This window comes from Scomber japonicus, chromosome 15, assembly GCF_027409825.1.
Source record: "Scomber japonicus isolate fScoJap1 chromosome 15, fScoJap1.pri, whole genome shotgun sequence".
NCBI lineage: Eukaryota > Metazoa > Chordata > Actinopteri > Scombriformes > Scombridae > Scomber > Scomber japonicus.
The window spans coordinates 28,894,599-28,922,212 of record NC_070592.1 but is presented as its reverse complement, the minus strand read 5'-3'; the positions used below and the strand labels follow the sequence as shown (position 1 = coordinate 28,922,212).

Genomic DNA, 27,614 nt, shown 5'->3' with positions numbered 1-27,614 from the left:
GTGAGGTTTCAGATTGCATCAAGCTGAATCCCCCTACTGTTCCACTTCCAAGCATATAGGAGAATCTACAGTGGCTGCAAAAAACAAAGATTCCTCTATAGAGTCAGTGTTTGGTTTGTCCTTTCTGGGTTACTGTAGAAACATGGAGGTGAAACATGGCGGGCTCTGTGTAAGAGGACCCACTCCCTATGTACATATATAGGGCTCATTCTAAGTCAATGAAAACACTATGATTCTTATTTCAGGCAATTATATCATAATTAAAACATATATTCATATGACACTAAATTCTACACACTGCACCTTTAAATGACTCAGTGAGCGTTGTTTCTTTCATCCATACATGTTACAGAGAAGAAATAAGAGCAATATGTGTGTACCTGGACTAAATGTTTTAAGTGCTTTTTAGACCTGATGTCATAGAGCCATGCTTTGTTAGTGGGATATGCTTTGGATGGACCCACATAAAAGAGTATTTATTTTTTATTTATCTAATGTTGCTGCTTGTCTAATGTTAATATGTGTTTGTGTTTTAGCAGAATTGGAATTTTCAGCCACTAAATTTATGGTTTTATCATAATCTGTCACAGTGTAGCCTGAACAGGGACTTTCTTCTCTGGTCAGAACCTGTTGTTTAGCTCTTGCTATATGCTACATGCTACATGCTGCTGCTGCTGCTGCTTTTTTCTGCTGCTATCACTTTTACATTCATGAGTTCAAATTGTTATTTAGGGAAAAAACATCAAAAGTAGATTGTTGCCCTTTTTTTCCTCTTGTAATTTCCAGTTTACAGTTTTTCAGTAGGGTTTGCACGTTACATGAATATGAGCTAACTGTGCCTGATGGTGACACTGGATCCACCACAGGAAACCACTTGCACTCAAGAAGCCCCCACCTCTGTTGTGCCTCACTTCTAATGGTGCTTTTTTCCAGCAGTTGGACTCCTGAGTCTTTATCTGTACAGTACTGTATATATAACCTTAATATATTATGCACGTGCTCTACCCAGTGGGTAGAAAAACCACAAGAGAACATTGCTACTGTAACAATGTAAAGACATTAAAGCAAAGAGAATGCATCAGGTGAAAGTCTGTCAGTGTGTGTGTGTTTTGTTTTTAACTTAGAAGTAACATGTGACTTTAGAGTTGGAGTTGGAATTATTGAACTTTTACCAGTTCCATCACTGCTTCAAAGCTTTGACCCGAAAACTTTCCCAGTTCGTCATCAATATAATACTTACAGCTTGAGGGTTTACTATATTCACAATAGGAAAAATATTAAAATGATGTTACAATTTAAAATTCAATTACTTGATATACTGAGTCCCACAGTGTGAAGCATAATGCTAAAGCAGGCAATAGTGATGCAAAAAAACAAACAAACGCAAAACTCACCATCAACTATATTTATCATTTCAAAGAACTGACAGAAAAGGTGCAAAGGTCACATACAAACATTTTGGAATGGATTTGATGGTTAATGAGAGGATCAATCTGGGCAACTACCTAGGGGCCTTTGAGCAGAACAGGGCCCCAAAAGATGGGAGATTTAATCATTTTGTGACAGGCTCCACAAAATTACAACACAAGTATTAACCTGTTCTCTTAATGTTGATCATTTTGGTGACTGTCAGAAACCTAGTATGTCAAAAACAAAAATATGGAGTTACAAGGTTTCCACCCGCAGTGTTAGCCAATCAGAATAAAATAAAAGTTGTTTGGGGGACATGAGCTTCACGGCCCAGGGCCCCTGAGGGTACTAATACAGCCTTGGATGCAACGCACCTTTCTTACTAACCAGTTCAACAGAGAACTCCACTGACTCATCATAAGGAGTCTTACTTCTGTGGTTCAACCCCTGTCTTCTCCAGTCCACATGTCAAAGTGAACCCCAGATTGTTCAGTAGTGAGTGTGTGAACGAGAGAGAGAGCATTAGAAACATTTGTAAAAGTGCTTTGGATAAAAAAGCTCTATAATCCTCATGATGAACCTCTGCATTCAGTGTACATCCTAGCAGGGTCTTTTCACCCTCTGACTGAGATTTCTCAGTATTTGTGCTTCAGTATTAACTGACTCTTTAAGAAAAGGACACACAATGTCTGACAGCTCCTTCAGTCTGCAGGCTTCAGATAAAAAGGAGGAGAAACTCAGGGTTAGTTGAAGAAAGCCTGCCAGCGAGCAGGTTATGTTCACAGAGTCAGTTACCATGGTGACTAACTCAGAGTTTCACTTACCTCTCTTTATGGAACGGATAACACAGAGTTTCCCTCATCTCAGGGTTTCTGAAACAGGCCCCAGACCTCACATCTGTGAACATCTGTTTACTATAACTGACCAGTGTTGGTTTAAGTCTGACATGGTCTCAGTCTAATCACAATCAAGAATGATTGTCCCTCTGTTTTCTGAAATGTGCTGTTTCCTTAACCCTTACACACTGTTCAGGTCATATTTGACCCTTTTTGACATTAGACAACTGTTAAAACACCCCAAATGTCTTTTACTCTGAAATTTGATGACTTTTCTTGAAGTGGCAGAAAAATGCACAAAATTGAAAATATTTTAAATATTATACTTTTATATAGATGCTACATTGAGTGTCCATTGAGTCTGTTCTGGGTCAAATGATCTCTGTATCTATTGACATGTGTTTATGTTAAATGAATAGTTCATAGTTTGAATCATTCTTTTTATGATGTAGCAGTGAAGACTGATGGCTCTAATGATTATACAATAAACCCCACAGTTCATTTTCACTTTACATTAAATACATTTCCATCATTATTGCTATGTTATATTTTCATGTCTTATGTCAAATAGGACATGATATTGTGTGATAGGAGCTGTTTTTTCTCCATAAATGAGTGATGTAAAAGCTAAAAAATACACTCTCTCTGCTCTCTGAAACATGAATCAAGGTTTAATCACATTTATTGATCAGTCAGATCCACTATTGATGCTTTCTAAACACATCTGTGGTTCAAAATGTGGTAAAGACACTTTTTATGAGGGGTTTCTTAGACTGGGTCAAAATTGACCATGGTGTAACCAAAAACAAGAACCGGTTCCAAATTAAGCACTGGCCCTGAACCAGCACTGGAACTGCTTTGGTGGAAAAAGGGGTATCAGAGGGGTGGAGCTGAACCCTCTGTGCAGCAGACACAGAGACAGCTTTTTATTTATTTATTTTTGGTACTGAAATTGCCCTTCATCACCACATAAGTGGATTTGATTGGTCCAGATATTCTGCAACTAATTCTTGCTCACTATATTGTTGCTGGTGAAGTTGACTGTTCAAGAATCCATCAGTCCATACTGGGATATACTTGCTTTTCATGTAAAACATATAGTATATAATAGAGGGGACCTCACCTCATACCACAGAGCCAAGTGTCTCTGTGTTAAAAATGGTTGATTAGCAGCTGAGATCTGTCACCATCATGACTGACATCTTCCTCTAGCCTGGAGGCTGCAGCAGAGGAACCCTGTTGGGTCCACAAATGTGCAACACTCCTTTCTGTAGTTTTTCTGTTTCTGTGGGAAAACTCATCAACGCTGCCATGACCAAAGGCTGTCACTTTTTCGAGGTGAATTATTTCTCTTTGAAGCTAAGTTACAATGTTACCCTATTTGTAATGTTCGCACTTGTACATGACTTACACTATCATTTCAGTGTGTCATATTTCACTGTTTTACTCATTACATGTATCTGACAACTATAAATAGGCTACATGTTACTTTGCACATTAGTAATTTACATAGAAAACATATGATATAGCCTAATGCATCGTTATAGATTAAACTACCCAACTACATGTTAACCCATGTCACTGATGATGTGACATTACATCATAACTGTGCGTAATATCAGGTCAATATGTGACACATGACGTCACACGTGGACGGACGGATGAATATATATGCATCCTACATGAACAGACATTTCATTATTTTATGGGCTATAAACTATATAATGAACTATATAAAAATATAGCCCATAATATAATGAACTACATTATGGGCTAATAAACCATATATTTTATATCTATATTTCATTAGGCTATATCAACCTATGTAGAAACTGGATGGGCTAAAATATAGCCCATTACAATGGTTCATTATATTCTGGTGCACACACTTTACATCAAGACCTCCTATCATATGTGTATGAACTTTTCATATGAATGTATTTATTTTTCTTATGATGATACTGTGTGGACACGTGTGATTAGCTGATTGTAATGTCACTGGGTGTTTATATGACTCATTTCCTTCCTGTGGGTATTGGTAGAGAACCACCCAAGACAAAGGTTCATTCACATTTTGAATATGATTTTTAGACACAACATGAAATCATTTGTTTTCTAACACTATGAAATGTGCTCTCTTTCAATAAAAGTGGTATAAAAGTATGAGTGGCGTGACTGTTGTTCCTTCTTTCCTTTGCTCCCTGCTTCTCTCTCCACCTGTTGCCCTCCTTTTTTTCTACCACCAGCTGAGTCAAGCAGTAATGTATTACTTAGTAACTTATACAGTCTTGTCAGTGTTGGTTTTCTGCACATGTGGCACTTCTGGACTGCAGTCTTCATCGGCCTGTGCATTAATCTACATAGATCAGACTCATGTACATTATGTATTCATCAGAATAATCTACATAGACCAGGCATGTCCGAAGCGGTCCGAAACAACGTGCGGCACTGTTTCTCAAAGCCCCATGTGCACTGATGGAGCAGCAGCGCCCTCTGTTGGTGAAAGCAGAGAAGAAAACCCTTACAGCACCTGGTACTCCCAGGCGGTCTCCCATCCAAATACTAACCAGGTCCGACCCTGCTTAACTTCCTAAAGTCCAAACTTTATCCACTGCCATTCACTTGGCAGTGATAGTCTGACAGTAGGATGGAAAGGTGGCTCTGACTTACACTCACATCATATACGTGGGATCACCATCACAGCCAATAGGTGATATAATGTGTCTGTGTTATTATATTATTAGCTATTTGTACATGTGTAGGATGATTTCAGGCTGTTTACACGCTGTAACAGTGAGAAATGTAACCCCAAAAACGATAGTAGCACTGTTTCTCAAAGCCCTGTGTGCGCTAATGGAGCAGCAGCGCCCTCTGATGGAAGAAAAAGCTTACAGCACTTGGTCCAGGCCCGACCCTGTTTAGCTTCCGAGATCAGACGAGATCGGTATGGTGGTAATCAGGGTGGTATGGCCGTAAGCGAGTGTACAAGCTGCAAAAGGCTTATTTAAAGATGCGCCCTGAACCTATTTTAAGTCACTGTCTTATCAGTTACAACAAATACTGTTAGGCCTATATCCATATATCTCATATAAGCAGCAGCGCCCTCTCTTGGTGATAGCTGTGAAGAAAAGTTTACAGCACTTGGATGGGATACCAAGTACTTGGATGAGTTTTACAGCTTTCAGATTGAGAGCTGTAAAAACACACTGTATACATTTCTTTTAACCAAGCTTCTCCTAATGTGACCCACAGTAAAGCAAAATAGAAATGAAATGCTTCTTTTTTCTTTTCCTTTTTTGTGTGTGCAGCTGATACACGTTTTTACTTTTGTTCATGTTATATTTTTCATATTCTATACAACATCCTACTGGACCATAAAATAGTGATTGTGAATGTATTTTTTTCCCATAAGATTAATCAATAATTTATTAATGATTAATTATGAGTCAGAATATGAACAGTATGTGAGGGTTTAATAGGGTTAAATTGTTAAAATGAACTCAAAAACATGCTTCTTAACATTCTGCAATTAGCTCATCATGCTTTTGTACTTTTAATTATGTAACATTTTGAAAACAGGCCTTTTACTTTTAAATACATCTTTACTTCGTCGTATAGCTACTTTACTACGTGTCATGCTTTCTTGCGTCTGTCTCATGTCCACATGTTGGGAAATATGACACCGCTGTTCCTCCTCCTCACCGCTGGGGGCGCTGTGCTGCGCGGCGCCTACGTTCAGTTCCCCCGGTACACGTCATGCAAACAGCAGCTTTAAGCTTCTGAGCATGCGCGTCATAACCTCCTTCAACATCTGGGGTGCGAAGAGGACTTGTCAACGGTAACAGTCTCTGCTTTGATTTCATCTTATTCTATACATTACTCTCTTTTTATGATGCGTTGTTTTAAAAGCAGATGAATGCACGTCATCTGCTGCATGTCTATCATGTGAATATAAAGTGTGTTCGCTGTTATGCTCTGTTATTCACTGTCGTTCTATCAATGGAAGCTAACGCAAGTTGTCTCTCGTCTAGTCCACGTAAGCGTCTGGAACAGTCAGTGTCGAGCTCTTTGACTACAGGCTAACCAACATGTAACACAGCTATAATTTATGCTTAATTCATTCAATAATACTCTCCTCTTCTAGAGCAGAACCACCGCTATTCTACATGTTAGCTACGGTGTGGATTATAACTGTATTAATAGCTACGTTTAAAGCTAACTGTTAGCAATGGACGTGTTCATTAGAGCCAGTTTAGTCTGAAAATAAAAGCTTCCGTATTTCACGTATTTTTCCAGTAGACATATTTTAATATTGTTATTATTTTAAATGTGTCTTCAGACTATGTCGTGTTAGTAACTATTGTTTATGTTAAACCTCCTGTTGTCTTCACATCAACCGTGTAACTTTTGTCCTCCCTGGTCAAAATTTGCTGTTTGTAAAGCATAATGAAATGATCACCCAGTTCTGTGTTACACCATATTAGCTCAATTCATTCCAAGTTATTACCACAAGTTTTACAAATACCTTTGGAAATCATGGTCAATAAGCCTCATTTAAATGAAATTGGACCTCATTTTTGAGTTAACACCTGCTGTTTTGATCTAGGAGGACAACAGGAGGGTTAAGTTAAATCTCAAGTGAGCCTTCTACTACACGACTGAACCATGGACCTTAGTGACAGGGTTCATGTCTTAATACCTCATCTCTCCATCAGTGTGTCAGTTGTTAACTCTGTTTTCTCTCCAGATGATGAAGATGCTTCACGTATTCTTGGTTCTGGCTCTGCTCGGTCTGGGCTCAGGAGAGGAGGGAGCTCGTCTGCTGGCTTCTAAATCACTGCTGAACCGCTACGCAGTGGAGGGCCGAGACCTCACCCTGCAGTACAACATCTACAATGTGGGCTCCAGGTAAGGACTGTAGCACTGCCACTGTGTCTCACGCTTATCATTGATATGTAGTCAATCATGATGGCTGCTGAGTGAATAATCTCTGGAATTTAAGATTAGTGCAGATAGTTTGGGTCGATATATTAACTGTACACAAAGCTGTCATACAGATTCATAGACTGTCACTAATAGCACAATAATAGCATAATAGCATTAATCATAACAAGCAACAGACATCAACCACAGTATGATTCATGTAATATTATATGTAAGGTAAATCTCTTTTAGACTATTTTAGACATTTGTGGACTGTTCAAATATTCACTATCAATGAAAATAATAATGATGATAAGAATAATAATGAACTTAATGAACACCTTCTCATACAGAGATGCTTTACAGATAAAAAAAACAATACAGTAAAACAACAGCAAATAAAAACAATTATACAATTTGTAAAAATAAATTAAAATGACACTAATACTAATAATAATATTTAATTGTAATGCACTTTATATCGGAAGCAAATATCAAAGTCCAAAGTTAAAAGCATCAATATAGAAAAACAGATAAAACGAAACAAACATAAAACATAATAAAAATAAGAACATAAATGCAGAAACCAGCAAGGTTAATTACAGGTCAAAGGTTCTGCTAAAAAGAAGTGTTTGAAGTCATTTAAAACTCTCAGTAGTGTAATTAAAAGCCAGATTAAATAAATCTGTTTTCAGCTGTCGTTTAAAAATGTTCAGATCTCACTTCTCTTCTAGCTTTAGGTAGAGTGTTCCATCATTTTGGAGCATAATTAAAGAAAGCTGCACTTCCTATTTTCTTGTGTGTATTTAAAAATGCATCATTAAAGTGAAAGAAATAGTTCCAGCATGTAACTTCTCCTAAACCCACAAACTACTGTTATTACAGCTCTGCTCCTGTATGAATTACATTTGGAGGTGATGGTAGATCCACACTAGATCTGTTTCTATGTTGTACTTAAAACACAAACTCAACCCGTTCACAAAGAAAATAAATAATAATATATCCCAAAGTATTGAACTGTTCCATTTTTTTTCCACAGATGAATAAGCTAGTGATGTCTAGCTGTATTCTGCAGATGTTTGTCTAATGGTTAAAGCTGATTGAACACTGTGCGTGTGTGTGTGTGTGTGTGTGTGTGTGTGTGTGTGTGTGTCCACAGTGCTGCTCTGGAGGTGGAGCTGTCTGATGATTCTTTTCCTCCTGAGGACTTTGGGATTGTTTCAGGAATGTTAAACGTCAAATGGGACAGGATCGCACCGTATCCTTGATACTAAACATTGTCTTCATGCTCCTGCTGCTCTTCATGTTATTATTGCTGTGTCATTCACATCTAGTATAGTAAACCCCTGTATTACTGCTTTATCTGCAGCTCAGATCTTAAGTCAGTTTGTCCAAAATATAACAAATGTTTTCATCTTTTCATGTGTTTGCTCGTGTTGAGAGTAAATGTTGTCATCCTTAACTGTGGAATGTTCAGAGCCAGCAACGTTTCTCACACCGTGGTGCTGCGCCCCCTGAAGGCCGGTTACTTTAACTTCACCTCTGCCTCCGTCAGCTACCTGGCTCAGGAAGGAGGACAAGTAGTGGTGAGTTCAGGTTATCATTGATGAAAGCAGTGGAAGTGTGTGTGTGGTGAAGTGAAGGAAGCTAAAGTGTGTGTGTGTGTGTGTGTGTGTGTGTGTGTGTGTGTGTTTCATGTAGGTTGGCTACACCAGCGCCCCAGGACAGGGAGGCATCCTGGCTCAGAGGGAGTTCGACCGCCGCTTCTCCCCCCACTATGTAAGTGTTACTCACTTTTTATCATTATTACATACAGTAGAAACAATACACACACACAACAAAAAACATCAACAAATACAACATTACATCAATACATATCCATTTAATCATCTCACTCACATATGTCTGCACAGGAGGTGTTCAGGGACAATGTGGAGTGTAGGTCAGTTGGATTTGAGTTGAAACAAATCACTGTAGTCACACGTAAAAGACTTCAAGCCTGCACATTCCATTTGTGTGTCTACAGCATGAGTTAAACACAGCACATGTACACAGCTTTATTCATTTATTATAAAATAGATTTTATATGCACTCATATTATTGGAGGTGTAATAAAGAGACATGGAAAGTTTAGTGTAAAAGTAGTGTACAGCATACTTTACACCAATTGTACTAAATGAAAGATCATGGCCTTATTATGGTCTAGACCTGCTCTTAGTTTTTATTTACTAAGAGACGCCCAATTTCAGCTGTTCACTCTCTGGTGTGTGTCCGTGTGTGTCCATGTGTGTCCGTGTGTGTCTGTGTGTGTAGGACAATACAAGCAAAAGTCAATCAATCAAACTTCATTTATTTATTTAGTTTTTTATTTAGTGTCAAATCACAACAAAAGTCATCTCAACAAACATTTAAATATTTAGAAAGTACACACTAACCCAGCAATGAATACATTATGAGTAACAATCTGCACTCAGTCAGATCTAAAGCATGCAGGTACAGGTGGAGTCGTACAGTTCCAATCATCTGAGTGGAGCAAAAGAGAATGATTGTTTATTACTCAGTTTCCTTTTTACTGCAGAAGAGAAGTCAAATATGAAGGCTGCTGTCCTAGAAAGACTTCATGAAGCTTGTTGTTACTACAAATCAAAGCAGGACACTGTTAATATGTATACATGGTGTGCAGTTAATAGTTAATATAGAATTGGTACATATTTACTATTGCATCTGATCATTAGAAATGATTTATTCCTGATTTTAGTCTTGATAAATATTGAACACTCTGTCTCTTGTGTAGCTGGACTGGGCTGCATTCGGTGTGATGACTCTGCCCTCCATCGGCATCCCTCTGCTCCTCTGGTACTCCAGCAAGAGGAAGTACGACTCACCAAAGTCTAAGAAGAACTGAGAGGGCAGTGCTGGGGATAAGAGGGGTGTGGGTGGGGGTGTGTGAGGGTGTGTGGGTGGGGTAAGGGTGGAACTCAAAGGGTTAAGTGGGCACAGGCTCTCTGAATAGCTTAATAACCCATATTGGGGTGAAAGAAGTACAGTGACCAAGGAACATGACTATAATTGGATGAAAGCAGCTGCTTCTACAGGACATGAAATGCTTCAGTGTGGTGAAGTTAAACTATGAACAGGTACATGAAATCCTCTGCAGCCAATCACAGAGCTTCACCAGCTGCTGGTCATTCTTTCATATTTCAATTAACAGCTTCCTGTGAGAGAATAACAACAACGGCAGTTACTACTGTAACAAGTGTGCTATTTTGTAACTGTGTATGTGATGAATTGAACTCAGATTTGAAGTTTTTATACTTCAAAATAAATAAAAACTGTCTGGGTTTTTTTCTAAAGCTGTGTCTGATTTGTTTTGTTGACTCATGAGATAGTTTGACAGAAGAAGGTTTTACATTCCATGAAACCACAACAGATAACACATTTAGAACTATGGATATATTGTTTAAAATGTTCTGAGGTTATTCGATTGAAATACAAACTAACAGCTCATTCAGCAGAAGCAGACAGGAAACAGCTGTGCAGCTGAATACACACATCTATCACACCAGCACAATTCAGATCAGATTGACTTTTATTACACTTTCAAATGGCTGATTAGATTAACATGTATCTCACCTGACTGGCCTAGCTAACTTCTAAATGCTAAGACACTAATTATAAAGTTAGTTTCTGTCTGTTCAGTGTATTTATACATAAGTGTGAACAGGTTAATACTGTGTAGTCAAGCTGAGGCTATTCATAGTGAGAGGAAGTTAGGGTGAGATATAAATGAAATCATCTCAGTGTTAGATTATACCTTTTTAAATTTGATACAACAGAATGTATGGCCTTCAACTTTCCCTGCAGCTGTTGATAGAAAACATCTGTCTCTTTACATATAAGAGGTGTGTATGTATGTGACATCTCAGAAAAGGTGTTATTAACCCTTTATTGGGCAAATAATTATATTTGGTCACTTCTGTAAATACCCCAAAATATCCTTCCTTCCTTCCTTCCTTTCCTTCCTCCCTGCCTTCTTTCTTCTTTGTTTACATTGCCAGGAAGGTGATGATTCTACTTTGTTTATTACTTTATGTTCTTAATATTTTGATCTCCTCATGTATGTTTATGGAGTGAACAAAATATTAGGAACACCATTCAATATGATGCATCATAATACATTACATCACCTACTATGACCTCAGTAATAAACATTAAGTAGAATGATCACCTTCCTGACAATGTATACACTTCATAAATGTAGAATTAAAAGCAGAGCTGTTGTATTGGATTGAATTAGATAACACAGGTGTATCTAATGAAGAAGCCAGTGAGTGTATTTCATCAGTAGCTATGGTGCTTTTACCTTCCTACAGGTGGCACACTTGGCTTTTTAAATCAATTGTAATTTTTGTTCTTGTTACCTGCTGCTGTTCATTTGCCACTCACTAGTAAAGAAAACACTCACACAATGTGCTTTTGAGAGTTGGGTTGTTATTATGGTTATTTACTGTATGGATGTTATGTAACACACGAAAAACAGAGAACAGAAAACTGATTTCTAACTTTGAAACTTTTTCCGCTTTTATTTTGAAGACTGGACTGAAAACCGGATGTCTTATTTAAACATATTGTCAGTAAATGAAATAAAAAGATAAAGGCCTGGTCAGCAGGAGGTGCCACAATATAACTATGTTCTAAATAACACCACTTTTAGCACACACACTCCCTGACTCCTTACCCCCCCCCCCCCCCCCCCCCCCCCCCCGCAGATAGACCAACTTAATCTAGACTGGTATTTACGGTAACTCGGACATGACATCAAGTTGTCATGGAATGTGGTCGTTTTCCGCATTACCCAACCGCATGTAAGCTATGTTGAGTCGCTAGGAGCCGTGAGTCACTGAGAACTGCCAGCTATACAGTCTATGAGTGAGTCGCTGTGATTCGTGAGCCGCTATGACTCGTGAGTCGCCATGAGCAATTAGCTATTAGCTGTGAGTCGCTATGATTCGTGAGTCGCTATGAGCCGTGAGCTATTAGCTGTGAGTCGCTATGATTCGTGAGTCGCTATGAGCCGTTAGCTATTAGCTGTGAGTCGCTATGATTCGTGAGCCGCTATGATTCGTGAGTCGCTATGAGCCGTTAGCTATTAGCTGTGAGTCGTGTCGGGTCGAGCGCACAGCCGCAGAGCAGCATCTAGCAGCAGCACAGCAGCAGGTACACATCCGCGGCACTGACGACGGTTCGTAGAAACATCCAACCCGGTGAGCCGAGCTGTCACACTGGTGAGTAGGTTCTGATTCAGCTGCTGAGCTGTTGAACATACCGTTCTTCATTTCTTTTGATGGTCAGTGTACAAACAATCATTCACTATAGAGAAATAGCTCCAATTCTTCCGTATTTACGCTGTCTTTAATTTAGGAAGGTGCTAGTGTTCGCTTCAAACTGTCACTTGTGGGATTAGAAAGTTTTCTATTATCACATTTATGTTCCTTAAAACGATTTGAGCCACCAGCTGTCACAACAGGTTAAGATTTTTTTTTTAAATGCTGAAGGCTAGTTGTAGTGTCACACATGACATGAGTGAGTGAATGAAAGTCTAAAGCAGTTTAAACGTGGAGATATTTTATCATTAAAACAAAAAAGATTAGGATAATAAACGTGTTTAAGGAGACAACAGAGATTCATTCTTGTTGCCTCTCTTTCTCTCTGACTTTTGTTTAAACCTTTTTGGATCTTTAAAACAACAAACACACACACAGTGTTTGTGGAGAGGCAGGCTGCTTTCTTTGACAGAAAGCTGTTCCTTTCAGGCAGCAAACACTACAACAAGTCCAACTGCTTTAACAGGAAGTGTGCACATATTTGGGATCCTGATAAATCCTTCTAAGGACTGTTACATCTGCTCTGTTTAGAGACAGACGTCACAGGGTGTTGTCCTGTTAATGTTTCATACAACTCCACCTGGACCTGACTCACAAATATTTTAATTTGTGTCAAAGTTTCACTGTGGTATGTATGTTGTTTTTATTATTGGCAGTATTAGTATCATTCTATAGCAGTATTAGTTCTCACTGGTGTTTAATGTGAGCAGAGCATCACCTTGAACACACACAGGTTGCCATGACTCTCAAGGCTCAGGAGAGATAAGCTGCATTCACTGAGGGTTAATGTTCTAGTATAGTTAGTGTATGTTCTACGGTTACTGTGTATGTTCTACTACAGTTAGTGTGTATGTTCTACTACAGTTAGTGTGTATGTTCTACTACAGTTAGTGTGTATGTTCTACTACAGTTAGTGTGTATGTTCTACTACAGTTAGTGTGTATGTTCTACTACAGTAGTGTGTATGTTCTACTACAGTTAGTGTGTATGTTCTAGTATAGTTAGTTTGTATGTTGTACTACAGTAGTGTGTATGTTCTACTACAGTTAGTGTGTATGTTCTAGTATAGTTAGTTTGTATGTTGTACTACAGTAGTGTGTATGTTCTACTACAGTTAGTGTGTATGTTCTAGTATAGTTAGTTTGTATGTTGTACTACAGTAGTGTGTATGTTCCACTACAGTTAGTGTGTATGTTCTACTACAGTTAGTGTGTATGTTCTACTACAGTTAGTGTGTATGTTCTACTACAGTTAGTGTGTATGTTCTACTTCAGTTAATTTTTATATGTTCTACTACAGTTAGTGTGTATGTTCTACTACAGTTAGTGTGTATGTTCTACTACAGTTAGTGTTCTACTACAGTTAGTGTGTATGTTCTACTACAGTTAGTGTTCTACTACAGTTAGTGTGTATGTTCTACTACAGTAGTGTGTATGTTCTACTACAGTTAGTGTGTATGTTCAATAACGCTCATGTTGATGAAGAGTTAAGGATTTAGAACCTTTTGTTTCTCTCACAGAGTTCTGAAATGATTTCAGTAACAAACTATCAATGTTGCTGGAACGCCCATGGAGGACATCTAGCTGATGGTCATGTAACATCCCAAATGTCTGCACAACAGGGTCCAAAACTGACATTGCCATTTGCCAAATTTAGTGTTTGGAGACCACTCGCCATTCACTCTGAAAATGAATTTCCTCCTACTGGAGAAAGCTGCTGCTTTGCTGTGTTTGCTTGTGATATGTGTAGATAATAAACACCTTAGCATTGGTTGTCATCCGCCATTAAAACAGAAAAAAGACCAAGATAGCGCTGCACCTCCAGATGAGACAGCTGCCGACCAGAGTCACACTCAGAGGTAGGAACAGGAGAGGTGCCTGGAGGGAGAGAAGTCATGCCTGGACTCGTCTGGTTCTGAGACAATGTTATCCTTGCCTCCTGCTTAGATGTGGAGAATTTACAGCTCACAGCAACTATGTTATGGTCTGGCTTTTGTTTGATAGCTAGTGTCGACAAAAAATGTTGTCACACATTACCGATCCGTCGCTAGGGTAGATAACTTGTTTGCTCATATATATTTTGTGAATGTTGCTGTCATCGTGAACAAACTGCTGGATCCTGTTCAAAAATGTGTCAGCTTCATAACACGACGGATTCTAAATGTCATTCGTACTTCTCATGAGAGCCATAGGAGTCAATGTAAAAGTAGGGAGTCGGTGAGTAAAATAGAAATAATTGCACTCATTATTACAGATGTTAATTCAAACATCACTAATGATAGAATCTTGTGGGGTCTTATTCTCCTGATTTTTTCTGTGATCTTAGTGGTCCCACTAGGCCTGTATGTTGATGTAAACATGATTTATGTCTGTAAGAAGAGCAAAAACATCAACTAACTTCATTTTTACATGAAAGTCAAATTCATTCAAAGTGGGCTGGCAGTGTGCAGTGGAAACAAAAAACCCTCAAAGATCCACATTTACATACAAGGTTGTCTCTCCAGATGGGATTTAAATTAGAGGAGGACTGGTGAGCTCACTAAAAAAACAGATGACAATTGCTTAGAGAAATGAAAGCGGCCCAAATGTTGCTCAGGACACAACCAAAAATTGCAAATTGTCACTAGCGCTGACTGCTAGAAGCATATGATTATTCTTCTTGTATTCAGTGTGTTAATTCGTTTAATCTCTGTTGACTCTGCATCTGTTATATGATGCTGTGTGCAGTGCTTTAATGATTCCCAGCTGCGTCTCTCAATCCACAATAAATGGTCTTCTTCGTCTGTTGTTGTGTTAAATGTTCTAAAACTGGTATAAAATGCTGACCTTTCAAATTAATGGAAATCAGAGCGTATGATGTCATTATATAATCTCTCCGTACCCTCAAGTGTGACTGAATGGAATGCTGTGTTAGTGTGTCTGGATGCTGAGAAAGCTTTTGACTGTGATAGCTGGTGATATTTTGGAGGGTTGGTTTGACTAGGGTTAGCCTTTAGCCTAGTTTGGATGCATGCTTCCTGTGTTCCTACTGCACAGCTTTTGGTTTCCCCCCCTGGGCCGTCCTTCTCGTGGGACAATGTCGAGGTCTCTCCATCCAGTTGTGTTTGGCTTCTTTTCTTTTTTTAATTTGCAGTGACTGTTATTGTCACAGCCCTAGTTCTTGCTGGATACACAAGCTCAGTCATAGATAATTACATGTATAATATGTAGAGCTGCATAAAGAAATAATGTCTGTCATATGGGTGTCACTGTTGTCACATAGACCACTGTTGTTGAAAAGAATGATTTGATAATTGTCAAACAAATTCCTTATGACTTGTTGATTTGTTGACACTTGTGGTTACTATGGTACCAACAAGGGCATTTTAATACTACAGCAAACACTCCTTAAGCCATTTTGTCATAAATATTATAGAAGAGCAAAATAACTGGTTTAACATTTAGGGCCCGAGCTGCCCGACTGGTACTCGATTCTTGGGGCCAATACCAATATTAGTGAGTAAAAAATTCTAAAAAATGTATGTATGTATACAGAATATTTATATAAAACACACGTTTTTTGCAATGTGGTTATCAAACATTTGTGATAAAGGTATGTGATGGAGGCATAATATTTTACAGTTGAACTATAAACACAGTGCACTGAAACCGTAAACTACACAGAATATGATCATTATGAATTCCTATAAATAAATAAAACAGACACAACAAAATAAAACATATATATGAAACTTGAATTAAGAAAAAAGATCAAATTTACATAAAACGCTGCCTATATAACTTGGACAACATGCCGATACTGATATATCTATGTTAAGCCAATATGGGCCGATAACATTGGTTGACTGATATATCGGTCTGATTCTAACATTATCTGGTCCCAGCAACACTAGCTAACTAGCATTATAAGAGAAGTCAATAGAAGACGTTTTTCACACAACAGCAGCACAGCAGTCTATTCGGAGGTCAATAACATAAGAATGAAACTGTGGCAGTGTTGAATTAGTGAGTAACCTCCTGCTGTAGCTGAAGACTATAGATTATCCTGTACATCTACCAGCTGTCAGACACACACATTACACCATCATCTCCTGGAAATAATAAATCACAAATTGCCACCGACCCTCCACTCACCCGCACACACACACACACACACACACACACACACACACACACACACACACATACACATACAGAGACTGGATCTGTAATCACTCTGTGACACCTTGTGCTACCACTTAAGGTCACACAGTGATCCAGACACATAACTAAAGTGAGTGGGACCCAATGAGACCTTGACCACAGAACTGATACCGGGTGGTAGGTCTATGAAGACTTTAGACCATAGAACTGATACCGGGTGGTAGGTCTATGAAGACTTTAGACCATAGAACTGATACCGGGTGGTAGGTCTGTGAAGACTTTAGACCATAGAACTGATACCGGGTGGTAGGTCTATGAAGACTTTAGACCATAGAACTGATACTGGGTGGTAGGTCTATGAAGACTTTAGACCATAGAACTGATACCGGGTGGTAGGTCTATGAAGACTTTAGACCATAGAACTGATACTGGGTGGTAGGTCTATGAAGACTTTAGACCATAGAACTGATACTGGGTGGTAGGTCTATGAAGACTTTAGACCATAGAACTGATACTGGGTGGTAGGTCTATGAAGACTTTAGACCATAGAACTGATACTGGGTGGTAGGTCTATGAAGACTTTAGACCATAGAACTGATACTGGGTGGTAGGTCTATGAAGACTTTAGACCATAGAACTGATACCGGGTGGTAGGTCTATAAAGACTAAGTTTAGACCATGCAGACTATATGAAAAAAACAGTGAAATCTGCATTTATTGCGTTTTCACAAATAGAATAAAGCTTTTTAACAAATCTGAAACTGTGTACATACTCTCTGGCTGCTAGTCTAATGGCCCCCACCCCCCAGACCCCTCCAAACTGAGTATTATATATCAGTACAAGTCTGCTTTGTTAAATGTGTGAAAATGAGTGTAAAGAGTGAGATGATGTAACCACGGTTATGTTAACACCATGTCATGTTTTACTGATACTGACGGTCAAGTTCAGCTTCACGTGTGAGTCAAGTTACGCAAGTCCATGAAAGAGAAACTAAGTGAAATCCGCAGAGACTATGCGGGCATGATTAGTAAGAACCCAACCACATACCCAAGTAGTTCAGAGAACGGTGGTGTGAATCAGGTAGACGTGGAAGAAAAAGTTGAAAAAGAGAAGGGAAAGAAATGAATACAGGAAGAAAGAAGGAAACAAAAAGAGGACGGAGAAAAGGAGATGAATGAACGGAGAATGGAGGCATTGTGTTGCTAGGAAACTTTGAGTGATGCATCATCGTGTATAGCTGCATAGTCAAACCACAAAGTGAAGGTCTCCTAAAAAGGACGTGTGGAAATCCTGTGTTCATATTTGGTACGCTGCAAAAGTTTCTAAGAACACATTCTGAAAGCGAAGGAGAAGAAGAAGAAGAAGAAGTTGTCTTAGGTCATCAACTGGTGTGAAGTGAGATAATTCATACTGTTGTTTTTTCTTTCTTTTTCATAAGATACTTATCATATCATAATGACATGTTTCCACTTCTTATTTATTACTGCTGCGTGAGTCAGCACAAACTAGTTCAGCTTGTTATATGGTAAAAGTTGATGTGACTTGTCAGAATAGCATAGATCAGCAGCATCTTGTTAAAATTAGAAAGGTTTCTCATTCCAGCGACATTCTGACTGACCTCATTACAGCCAGAACCTTTCCTTGTTATGCACTGATACTGAAAAACCACTGTTTATCCAGATACATGTCAGGAGGTTTTTCTGCTTTATGGCTGTGGGCTGCTGTCGGATTGTTTTGTCTGCAAGTGAATTATCTTGTGGAGATAGCATCAGTGATCGGCAGCCAGTTTGTGAATGTTATCTTACTGTATACAGCACTGCTTTACATCAGGAGAGAAAGGTGTGTTTTTACCAGGCCTATTTACCATCATTCCCAAAAATCTGTGGTAATAAATTAGAATGTATTTGGCTGAAAGGGTTTCTGGCTTTTGTTTGATATCTAGTGTCGGCAAAAAACGTCGTTGCACATTTCCCGATCCGTCGTTAGGGTAGATAACTCGGCTTGTTTACTCACTGTCATCCTGAACATACTGCTGAACACACTGCTGGACCCTGTTCAAAAATCTGGTAGTTTAATACAGTGAAGAACGAGGAAGGTTAATTGTCATTCGTATTTTCCAGATGAGAGCCACAGGAAACAATTTACAAGTTGTGAGGTGGGGAGTTAAATAGTAATAATTGTTACAGATGTTCATTTAAACATCACTAAATGATAGAATGCAGTGTGTAATAGACACACACTTTGAGCAGGACAAAGCTAGAAGAGAGAACTGGTTCCTACCTCTAGTCCACTTATTTCATCTTGAGGGATCTGTTGGTTTGTTTTGTGTGCAAGTGAATGGTCTTGTTCTAGACCAGTTTTAATGGAGGGGCCACGTCGGGGACAGCTTTTTTTGTTAGAGGGTCACATACAACCTCAGTACAAAACCATCCTAAGAAAGAAGACTCTACGTTCAGGGGGGGCCACAGGGTGGTCCATACTTAGAGTGACGGGGGCACTGGCCCCTGTTGGCCCCTGTTGGCCCCTCCCTAGAACCGCCCCAGATTAGCATCAGTGATCGACAGACAGTTTGTCAATGTTATCCTACTGTACACAGCACTGCTTTACATCAGGAACAAAGGTGCTTTTAAATGTGCATTTAGTTAACTATCACAGTGTCACACTTAACTCTATTTTAATGTAGTATTCACCTTGTACATTTATAGGAATCTACTGGCTACTGAGTTGCATTAATAACAGTCAACATGGTAAATTACAAGTCATTACTGTGATTAGGCTACAGCACCATACAGTAATCTAGCAATTATATAAAACAAGTTTTACAGTGAATTGTTTTTTATAATTTTATTATTGTTATTTTACATAATAATTACAGTAGTATATTTTAATTTTACATTAAATACCGTTGACAGTAATATTGTGTCTGGTTTGCTGTAGAAACCCAACATACTACATTATATAAAATAATTACAGTGTGTGCTGTCAGTGCTTTACTGTGAAATGACAGTAATCATTTTCTACAGTGCAGTACAGGTGTTAACCTCAAAAATCAGGTACAGTTTAATTTAAATGACGCCTACTGACCAGAATTTCCAAAGTGAAGTATAAAAGCTGTGGTAATAAGTTGTAATAAAGTTGGCTGAAGAGGTCTAACACAGAATTGGGTGATACATTATACCTTATACTTTATGAACAGTCAATTTTGAGGAGGTCAAACAGGAAGACAACAAGAGTGTTAGTTTCTGTTTATTAATGGTCAAATATATAACGGCTGCCAGTAAGCACACACACCTTTTAGAATAAGATATATGAGATAAGATTGTATGTGTCATTCAGGTTATACACTATACACTGCACATCACAAAGAGACTCTGTTGCAATGTCTCAAAAATAGTGCTGAATATTAAAAATAACAATACAGGGAAAAACCCAAAAATGATGTATAAGAAAACAAAAATATATTGCACATTTGTATATTGCACAGCAGTAAAATAATAATAAACTTACTTAATATGGAACCTTTCAAAACACAGTTACAAAGTGCTTTACAGTAAAAAGTAGATCAAAAGCAATAGAAAAGAGGAAGCAGAGTTTGCAGCTCTGACCTTTTCAGCCCGGTCATTTTAAAATGTAACAGCTCTGATATGACTGAAGAGGCTGTTTCCTCTCTGTGTCTCAGTCTGGACGTTAGAACAATGAGAGAAAAAAAAGGCATTCCAGGATCTCAGGGGGCGGGAAGTGACCCAGGCCAAAGAAAGGTCCACTTTATAACTGAAGACTCTCTGGGCTTTATAGCTAATGTAGCAGTAAATCTAAAGAGCTACAGGTAGCCAGTGTAGGTGAGCCAGCATTGTGTTTCCTTCTCACTGTTAAAATAGTGACGTCACAGTGTTGGATGAACTGGAGGAGGAAATTACAATAATCCAATCAGCTGGTAATGAAGGTGCAGATTAGGGCTAGGTGATATGAGCAGAATCAATTATCACAATATTTTTGACCAAATACCTCCATATTGATATTTTGACAACTTTGTAGAGATAACTATTGGTGCTTTCACTAAATATTTACGGAATTAGTTTTTTGATAACTAATCATCAGTATATGTAGATATGAGTCAGTGGATGAAGGCAGATAACAGAACAGTCTGTCAAGCTCAGAAAAGACATTTTTACTGTATTGCAGCCTTTAAAAGCGGGACTAATTCCATATCACCATATTATCATGTTCCGAAATCTAAGACCATATCTATAAAATATCATGATATAATATCAATTTATTGTCCAGCCCTAATGCCCTAACGACTTCCTGTGTATCATGATATTAGTTTGACAATCAATCTTTTTCATACATCAGTTGATAGTATTTCATTGATTGCTGTGGCGGCACAGGACTGATCATGATCTGACTCATTCTCTCCTGATGATTGTGTGTGTGTGTGTGTGTGTGTGTGTGTGTGTGTGTGTGTGTGTGTGTGTGTGTGTGTGTGTGTGTGTGTGTGTGTGTGTGTGTGTGTGTGTGTGTGTGTGTGTGTGTGTGTGTGTGTGTGTGTGTGTGTGTGTGTGTGTGTGTGTAAAAGCAGACCTGAGAGCAGCAGTGACAAATATCTTTTTCAAAGTAATTACTTGGTGGTTGTAGTGACTCCAAACATCATCGTGATCAGGCTTTAGCTGTACTCTCTACATTCTCTCCAGAGTCTGCAGTAAATGTTGAAAAAAACCACTAGACTTAATTGAGCACATTTCATTCATGCTTTCTCAGGTAGGGAAGTCTCACATATAGAGGGAAGTAGGTTGCAAACGGTGAATGTCTTTTTAAGGTGGTTAGAGTAATAAAAAGCATCAGGTGACATGTCAGAGAGGAGGAGTAGGTGAATTAAGGACAACATGTATGGACAGGTTTACATTCCTATCTTACATACTTCTAAAAGATGACTTCTATATTGTAGATTAGTGCACAGATAATACTCTATAAAGATGAGTGTAGTAGGGGGCTGATGAAGTTATTGTGTTGCAGTGAATATTAAACAGTCCTCAGGTTCAGAGCCCAGCAGTAGAGCATGAAATTAGGAAGTGCTCCACCTAAATGTCAGCCAGGCTTCTGTAGAAGCTGCTTGAATCTTTCAGGAACCGTCCTCTTCCACAGACGTGTCTGACACATACAGAGAAGCTCTGAATATATTTAAATATAATGGAAAGATGGTGGAAAGAACCCTAACCCTAACTCTCAATTAGTTTTTCTCAAACTTAGAGCTCACTTCCACCCTTGCACGTCAAGCTGTGTGGTGCACAAACCATAAATGAAATAACATAAAACTGTAGCTGTAGTCTGGAGTCTTTCAGTTCACTTTTATTTAGAATCATTTTCCATCCTTACACACGCCAAATGTGTTGACAGGTCACATGGAGAGCAGAGACAGGAGACAGGGCTTTAATGATGATATCACATAGCAGCAGGTTTAAAACTGGCTTGTTCTAACAAAAGTGAAGAGACTAAACCCACCAAATATTCTGCTGTCTATAAACAGCATCTTTATGTCATTGTTCCAGTTTATCCAGTGTCAACATGTGATGCTTTTCTTTCCTAATTTACCTAATCATTTACTACATATTTTTGATCAGGAAAAAAGCTGAAAATGGCTTAAAGACCATGTAAAGTAAATTCAGACATTTTCTTCTAAACACATTAAATAAGTCATAAATGTATTTCTAAAAAATGTGTAAAAAGCATTTCAACCATTTAGATTTGAACTGTGGAGCTAGGCTTCACAAACTGTGTTATGTAACGCGGCGGTGATTAGCCCCTGCTGTTGTAGAGGTATAAATACATTCAGCGCACACTACTACTACTAATACTACAGTCTACAGTTAGCCAGTTAGCTGCTGAGCTAGCCGCCAAGTTAGCCGCCGAGCTACCAGCTGAGCTAGCAGCCGAGCTAGCAGCTGAGTTAGCATCAGAAAGCTATCAGATGTAGCTCCATGTTTCTGGTAGAGGTGGTGACTTTGATTGACAGGTGACACTTGGTAGGGGGCGGGGTTTCAGTGAACTCGTCGGGCACTCCCACAGCGTTTGGGAGCAGAGAAAGAGGCTGATTTTTACACAACTTTGAAGCCTAATTTCATTTATTTGGCAATTTTTTTAATCATTCAAATTTGGCAGGGTGGTTAACAACACACTTTTCTGTGGTATGTCAAACTCAGAACACATATTTATTCTTACTTTACATGGACTTTAAGAAAGACAAAGCAGCAACAAACAAGTGGATTGATATAGTCAATACATACTGTACATGATGGAGAGGATTACATTCAAATGAAGGAACCAAGCTGACATTTTTTAAGTTAATTGGTCCAAATGATTTGTCTGATTTTGTATAATTGGTGTATCAATGGCGCATGTACATTGTTTTGTATACAGAAAGAAAAATGAATAAAAAGGAAATTATAAAAAAAAGGAAAAAAACAAGCTATATAAAGATAACATAGGTTTTTGGAATTGGACTGTATTAGTAATGTTTTCATAAGTGATATTTGCACATTTAGCTATCTGACAAGCAGATGTGTTGTGTCACTTCAGTCTTGTCTCTTGTGAAAGGAAGATCCTGAAGGAAAGGCAACTAGTTTTCTACACTAAATGTTCAAAGAATCATTATTTGTCTTAATCCAGAGAGACGGGAGCTGTGAGAGTGAGAGATGGCTGCTGGAGGTTGGATGTTCAGTAGTTTTCAGGAAGAATGAGTGTCTAGTTGTAATAGATGGTGTCTGATCAGGGAGGTTAATGGATGGAAGAACAGTTTTCAGGCGCATGGCAGGATGAACTATCTAGGTCAGTGCTTCCCAATGCATGACTGCCCTCATGCACACTAGTGCTGTCTTATCAGCAATCACTCATATCGGTTATTTTAACTTACTATTGATATTAGTTCATATATCAGCTTTAGATGAATTAATACAAGTATATTCTAAATCCTGCTGTACAGATTTGCAGATAAACAGTAATTAAGATGCTTATTTCAACATAATATAAAATGTAGTTTAATGTGGTGATACAAATGGACTAACACACCCTTGATTCATCCTGAAGACCCCCAGGATGCTGCAGTCCTCACTGTAGGAACCATTGATTGAGGGGTTTGTTGTTTTTTTTAAATGCAGGCTATGCAGGATTGGTTGGTTATGTAAACACACAGCAGTGTTTCCCATTCATTATATGGACTGTGGCGGCCAGCCATAGTCTAATTAGCACCACCACAGTCTCACAGTGCACTCTGCAAAACGTTACGTTTAGGGCTGAGCGGTATATTGAGTTTTAAAGATATATCAACGTATTTTCAAATGAGATATAGGAAGAGACATTATCTTCATTTGTGCAGATTATATTATTAAATTACTGAATTATGACAACTTTCCACCATGTCTGTCTCTGCTGCATGGAGAGTTCAGCTCCGCCCCTCTGAGACAGAGGAGAGGAGCAGCTAATGTTAGTCTCTGCTGCTGTTTGTTGTCCCTTCTCTTCGTGTTGCTCTCCTCTGCTCTGTAGAAAAGGTCCAGACACTGACCAGTAGCTCAATTACTAAAGCACAAAATAGTTTAGAGCACAATTTTTAAAATAGATATAATCCCCTTAATGTTGCTCTCATAGCGCACCAAAATGATGCATTTGACTTAAAAATGTACAAAGTTGTCTTCCCTAGAGGATTGGACTGAAGACTAAACACCATAGTCTCTCAGAATTGTGTGGGAACCATTGCACAGTAATCAGAATTGGCTCCTCTTCTACAGCTCAACAAGGGAGAGAGAGAGAGAGAGAGAGAGAGAGAGAGAGAGAGAGAAAGAAAGGGCAGCAGCGGTCAAGCGAATCCTTTCAAAAAAAAAAGAAAAAAAAGGCCTATTACTATTGTATGTGATTGTTGGTATTTGCACATTTTATATTTATTTGTAATCATCTGTCAATCTTCTGTACTGCTTTGGCAATATATAGATTTCTGATCTGAAACACCAACAAAACATTTGAATGTAGATTGGAATGATTAGAGTGCAGATCATTAAAACATTGATTTGTGGTGGTTACGCTCTGATGAACACAGACACACCTTCACACACACTCCTGCAGGAAGGTTCCACATGGCTGGATTTGGTGCAGAGTTTCATCCTCTCTGGTGTGTGTGTGTGTGTGTGTGTGTGTGTGTGTGTGTGTGTGTGTGTGTGTGTGTGTGTGTGTGTGTGTGTGTGTGTGTGTGTGTGTGTGTGTGTGTGTGTGTGTGTGTGTGTGTGTGTGTGTGTGTGTGGCTAAGCCCACCGTTGGTCAAACAGACACATAGACCTACTGCTCTTTATACATCCATGAGAGCTGGAGACAGTCATGTAACCTGGTTGCTATGCCTCACACTCTGCACACTGTTATTGGCTGGGAGCTACACACTTGTTGTGGGTCATAAGTGATGATTGAGGAATTATTTTTGTACATTGTACTAGACATTGTGATTAATTCTCAAGTATGTGCATCATGATCAAAGTTTTTTTAATTTATCAGCTGATGCATTATAGGGATTTTGATGAGATGAGCTTGTCTTAAAGCGATGGTTCGGCGTAATTTTGACCTAGCATCATATGCACCATGAGGTCTATCTAAACACCACCTCAGCTGTCCATTTTCATTTGGTCGGATAATAGTGGAGTTAGAGCTATCAGCCGAATGGCTTAGTACAGGCACTAATGGAACCAAAAGTGTATCTGGTAAATGACCCCACTAATAATGCCTGGATTGTTATCAAACTTCTACAGTAGTACAAATAGGGTCTTTACTCATAAATTGATGCATTGAGAAGTTTGTAAGTATACCAAGAGTTTATTAAAATAACACTTACCTGATGGCTTTTACTCTGCTGCTACTGCTAAAGCTGTACACATCGTTGAAATCTTGCGCGATACACCCTTACAACCTTTCGATGGATTTATGAGTAAAGACCCTATTTGTACTACGGTAGAAGTTTGATAACAATCCAGGCAAGTGGTGTGTCTAGTGCTGTGCGATATGGACAACATTTTATATACCCATATAGGTAATTTTATATCAACAACGATATATGTCCCCATATAGTATTTTTGGCACCAATTCCTCTTTGCTTTCTGTTTCCACTGTGTTCTCCGCCATATTGTTTACATCTGTGCTCTCCTACCAGCGCAGTAAACAAGTCTTTGCAGGTGATGTAAAAATGCTACTGCAAAGTAGTAACATTGCTGCAGTTACATTAGCCTTCATTCATTATTCATACAACATGAACTCACATGATACATTTGGATTATCTGACGTACAGAGATTACTCCTTGAAATGTGAAGGGACATGGTCAGACAGAAGTGATGACATTTTTAGTTTAGTTCATTCATTTTGGCCATAATAAGCTTCAAAAAGTATCAAAGTGTCATTGTGGCCTTGTGGTGTCGTCCTCTGTGACAGCTGCATGGTCAGATAACATCTGGTCTGTATAAGCAGGATGCTACACAACAAACTATTCTGTTGTCCACCAGTAAATAGTCTATATGAGTAAGTGTGGTGGACTTGTGAAGAACTGGTCTTACCTGAGAGGCTGACAACGAACAGACTTTTGAGAGATCAAACTGATATGTCAATAAAGAATTTGTCCAAATTGGATGCTTATATATTAATAAGAGGTACAGATTTAAGTGTTAAAACTAAACCAACTCTTTATTTCCACTTGGGGTCACAGATTGAACAATTGATTGAAATTGTAGTGAAATTACTGCTGTCATTTTCAAACTGCAGGAGGCACAATATTTGTTAAAGGTGACACATGTGTCAAAGTAGTGTTTGAAATGAAATATAGTGGTGCAGAGATGTCCTGACCTGTACATTATGTTCTACAGACTGTAGAACACCTGCACAAATCACACCATAATCATTTCAATGTGTTTCAAAGAGAATGAGAATAATAACGTAACAATTATAATTCCCTGTAATATTGCAAATCATATCACAGTTGCAATATCTAAGATCTTTTATTAAAATGGTTCAGTTCTACATTAGATCAAGTAAATTGCATTAACTTCTGCAGCAGATTGGCTACAGCCTCACAGTCATTTTCAAATTAGTTGTCAATTTCAAGTTGAGTCAGTTTTATTTATACAACCCAAATTCACAATGACAAATTTAGCTGTTCCACTCTGTACAGTGTGCTGAGCCCCCTCTATCCTTACACCTCCAGTTCATCTGCTTCTTCAGCTTTCACCTCATGATATTGTGACATAAGTCTGTTGATAAGTCTGAGGTGCTTCACTCTGTAACTGATAATCCCCTTAAATACTGCTGATAGAACCTGGCTGAACCACACAGAAAGAGTTAGAATAAAAAGCTCAACATTTATTTACAGTGTGGATGTGTGACAGTGACTGACCAATACAATACTACTTTAAAAAACAGACACTGTGATGAATATATAGCTCATTAACTCCAAAGACTGGCAGCAAGCCTCTTCCACTGATGCAATTCAATTCAACTATATTTATCCAGGTAAGTGTGCAGGAGCTCCATACCTGTGTGTCTACAGTCCAAAACATCCTAGAGGCTTTGCTCCATCTAAAAGAATGCACCCAAACCAGAAAACATCTGCATGCACAGATATTTTAATTTATATGAGTAACAACACACTTTTCTGTGGTATGTCAAACTCAGAACACATATTTATTCTTACTTTACACGGACTTTAAAGTAAAGTGAATAAAATGCTGTATTTATCTGAAACACAACAATAGCTGAGGCTTAAGGTAACTCTTAGTAGTGTAAACAGAAGAATGTTAGCAGTAACCTTCAGATCATGTAAAGTCACAGTGTTTTTAAAGTCAGATAACAGTAGATATCATATCTGTATTAATATAAAACAGAACACTGAGCAGAAACAAGTCC

General features: G+C 38.5%; 2 protein-coding genes across 2 annotated transcripts in view; both read left to right on the top strand.

The window, feature by feature from the left end:
• The first annotated feature begins 6,040 nt into the window (after nt 1–6,040).
• Nucleotides 6,041–10,522, top strand: ssr2 (signal sequence receptor, beta). Its single transcript, XM_053333778.1, has 6 exons — nt 6,041–6,084; nt 6,994–7,154; nt 8,329–8,427; nt 8,647–8,755; nt 8,871–8,948; nt 9,964–10,522. The coding sequence occupies exons 2-6, from the start codon at nt 6,994–6,996 to the stop codon at nt 10,072–10,074; spliced, it is 558 nt and encodes a 185-aa protein (XP_053189753.1). The 5' UTR covers nt 6,041–6,084; the 3' UTR covers nt 10,075–10,522.
• Nucleotides 10,523–12,358: 1,836 nt separating this feature from the next.
• The window catches only part of si:dkey-240h12.4 (death-associated protein kinase 2), a 43,935-nt gene continuing 28,679 nt past the window's right edge, over nt 12,359–27,614 (top strand). Inside the window, exon 1 of the mRNA XM_053333771.1 lies at nt 12,359–12,454. The gene's annotated coding sequence lies outside the window, so the exon portion shown is untranslated. The remainder of the gene's footprint in view (nt 12,455–27,614) is intronic.

Coding starts and splice junctions, on each gene's coding strand:
- ssr2 (XM_053333778.1), top strand. CDS start 6,994: ATGATGAAGATGCTTCACGTATTCTTGGTTCTGGCTCTGCTCGGTCTG. Junction 7,155..8,328: donor ATCTACAATGTGGGCTCCAG/GTAAGGACTGTA, acceptor GTGTGTCCACAG/TGCTGCTCTGGAGGTGGAGC. Junction 8,428..8,646: donor AAATGGGACAGGATCGCACC/GTATCCTTGATA, acceptor TGGAATGTTCAG/AGCCAGCAACGTTTCTCACA.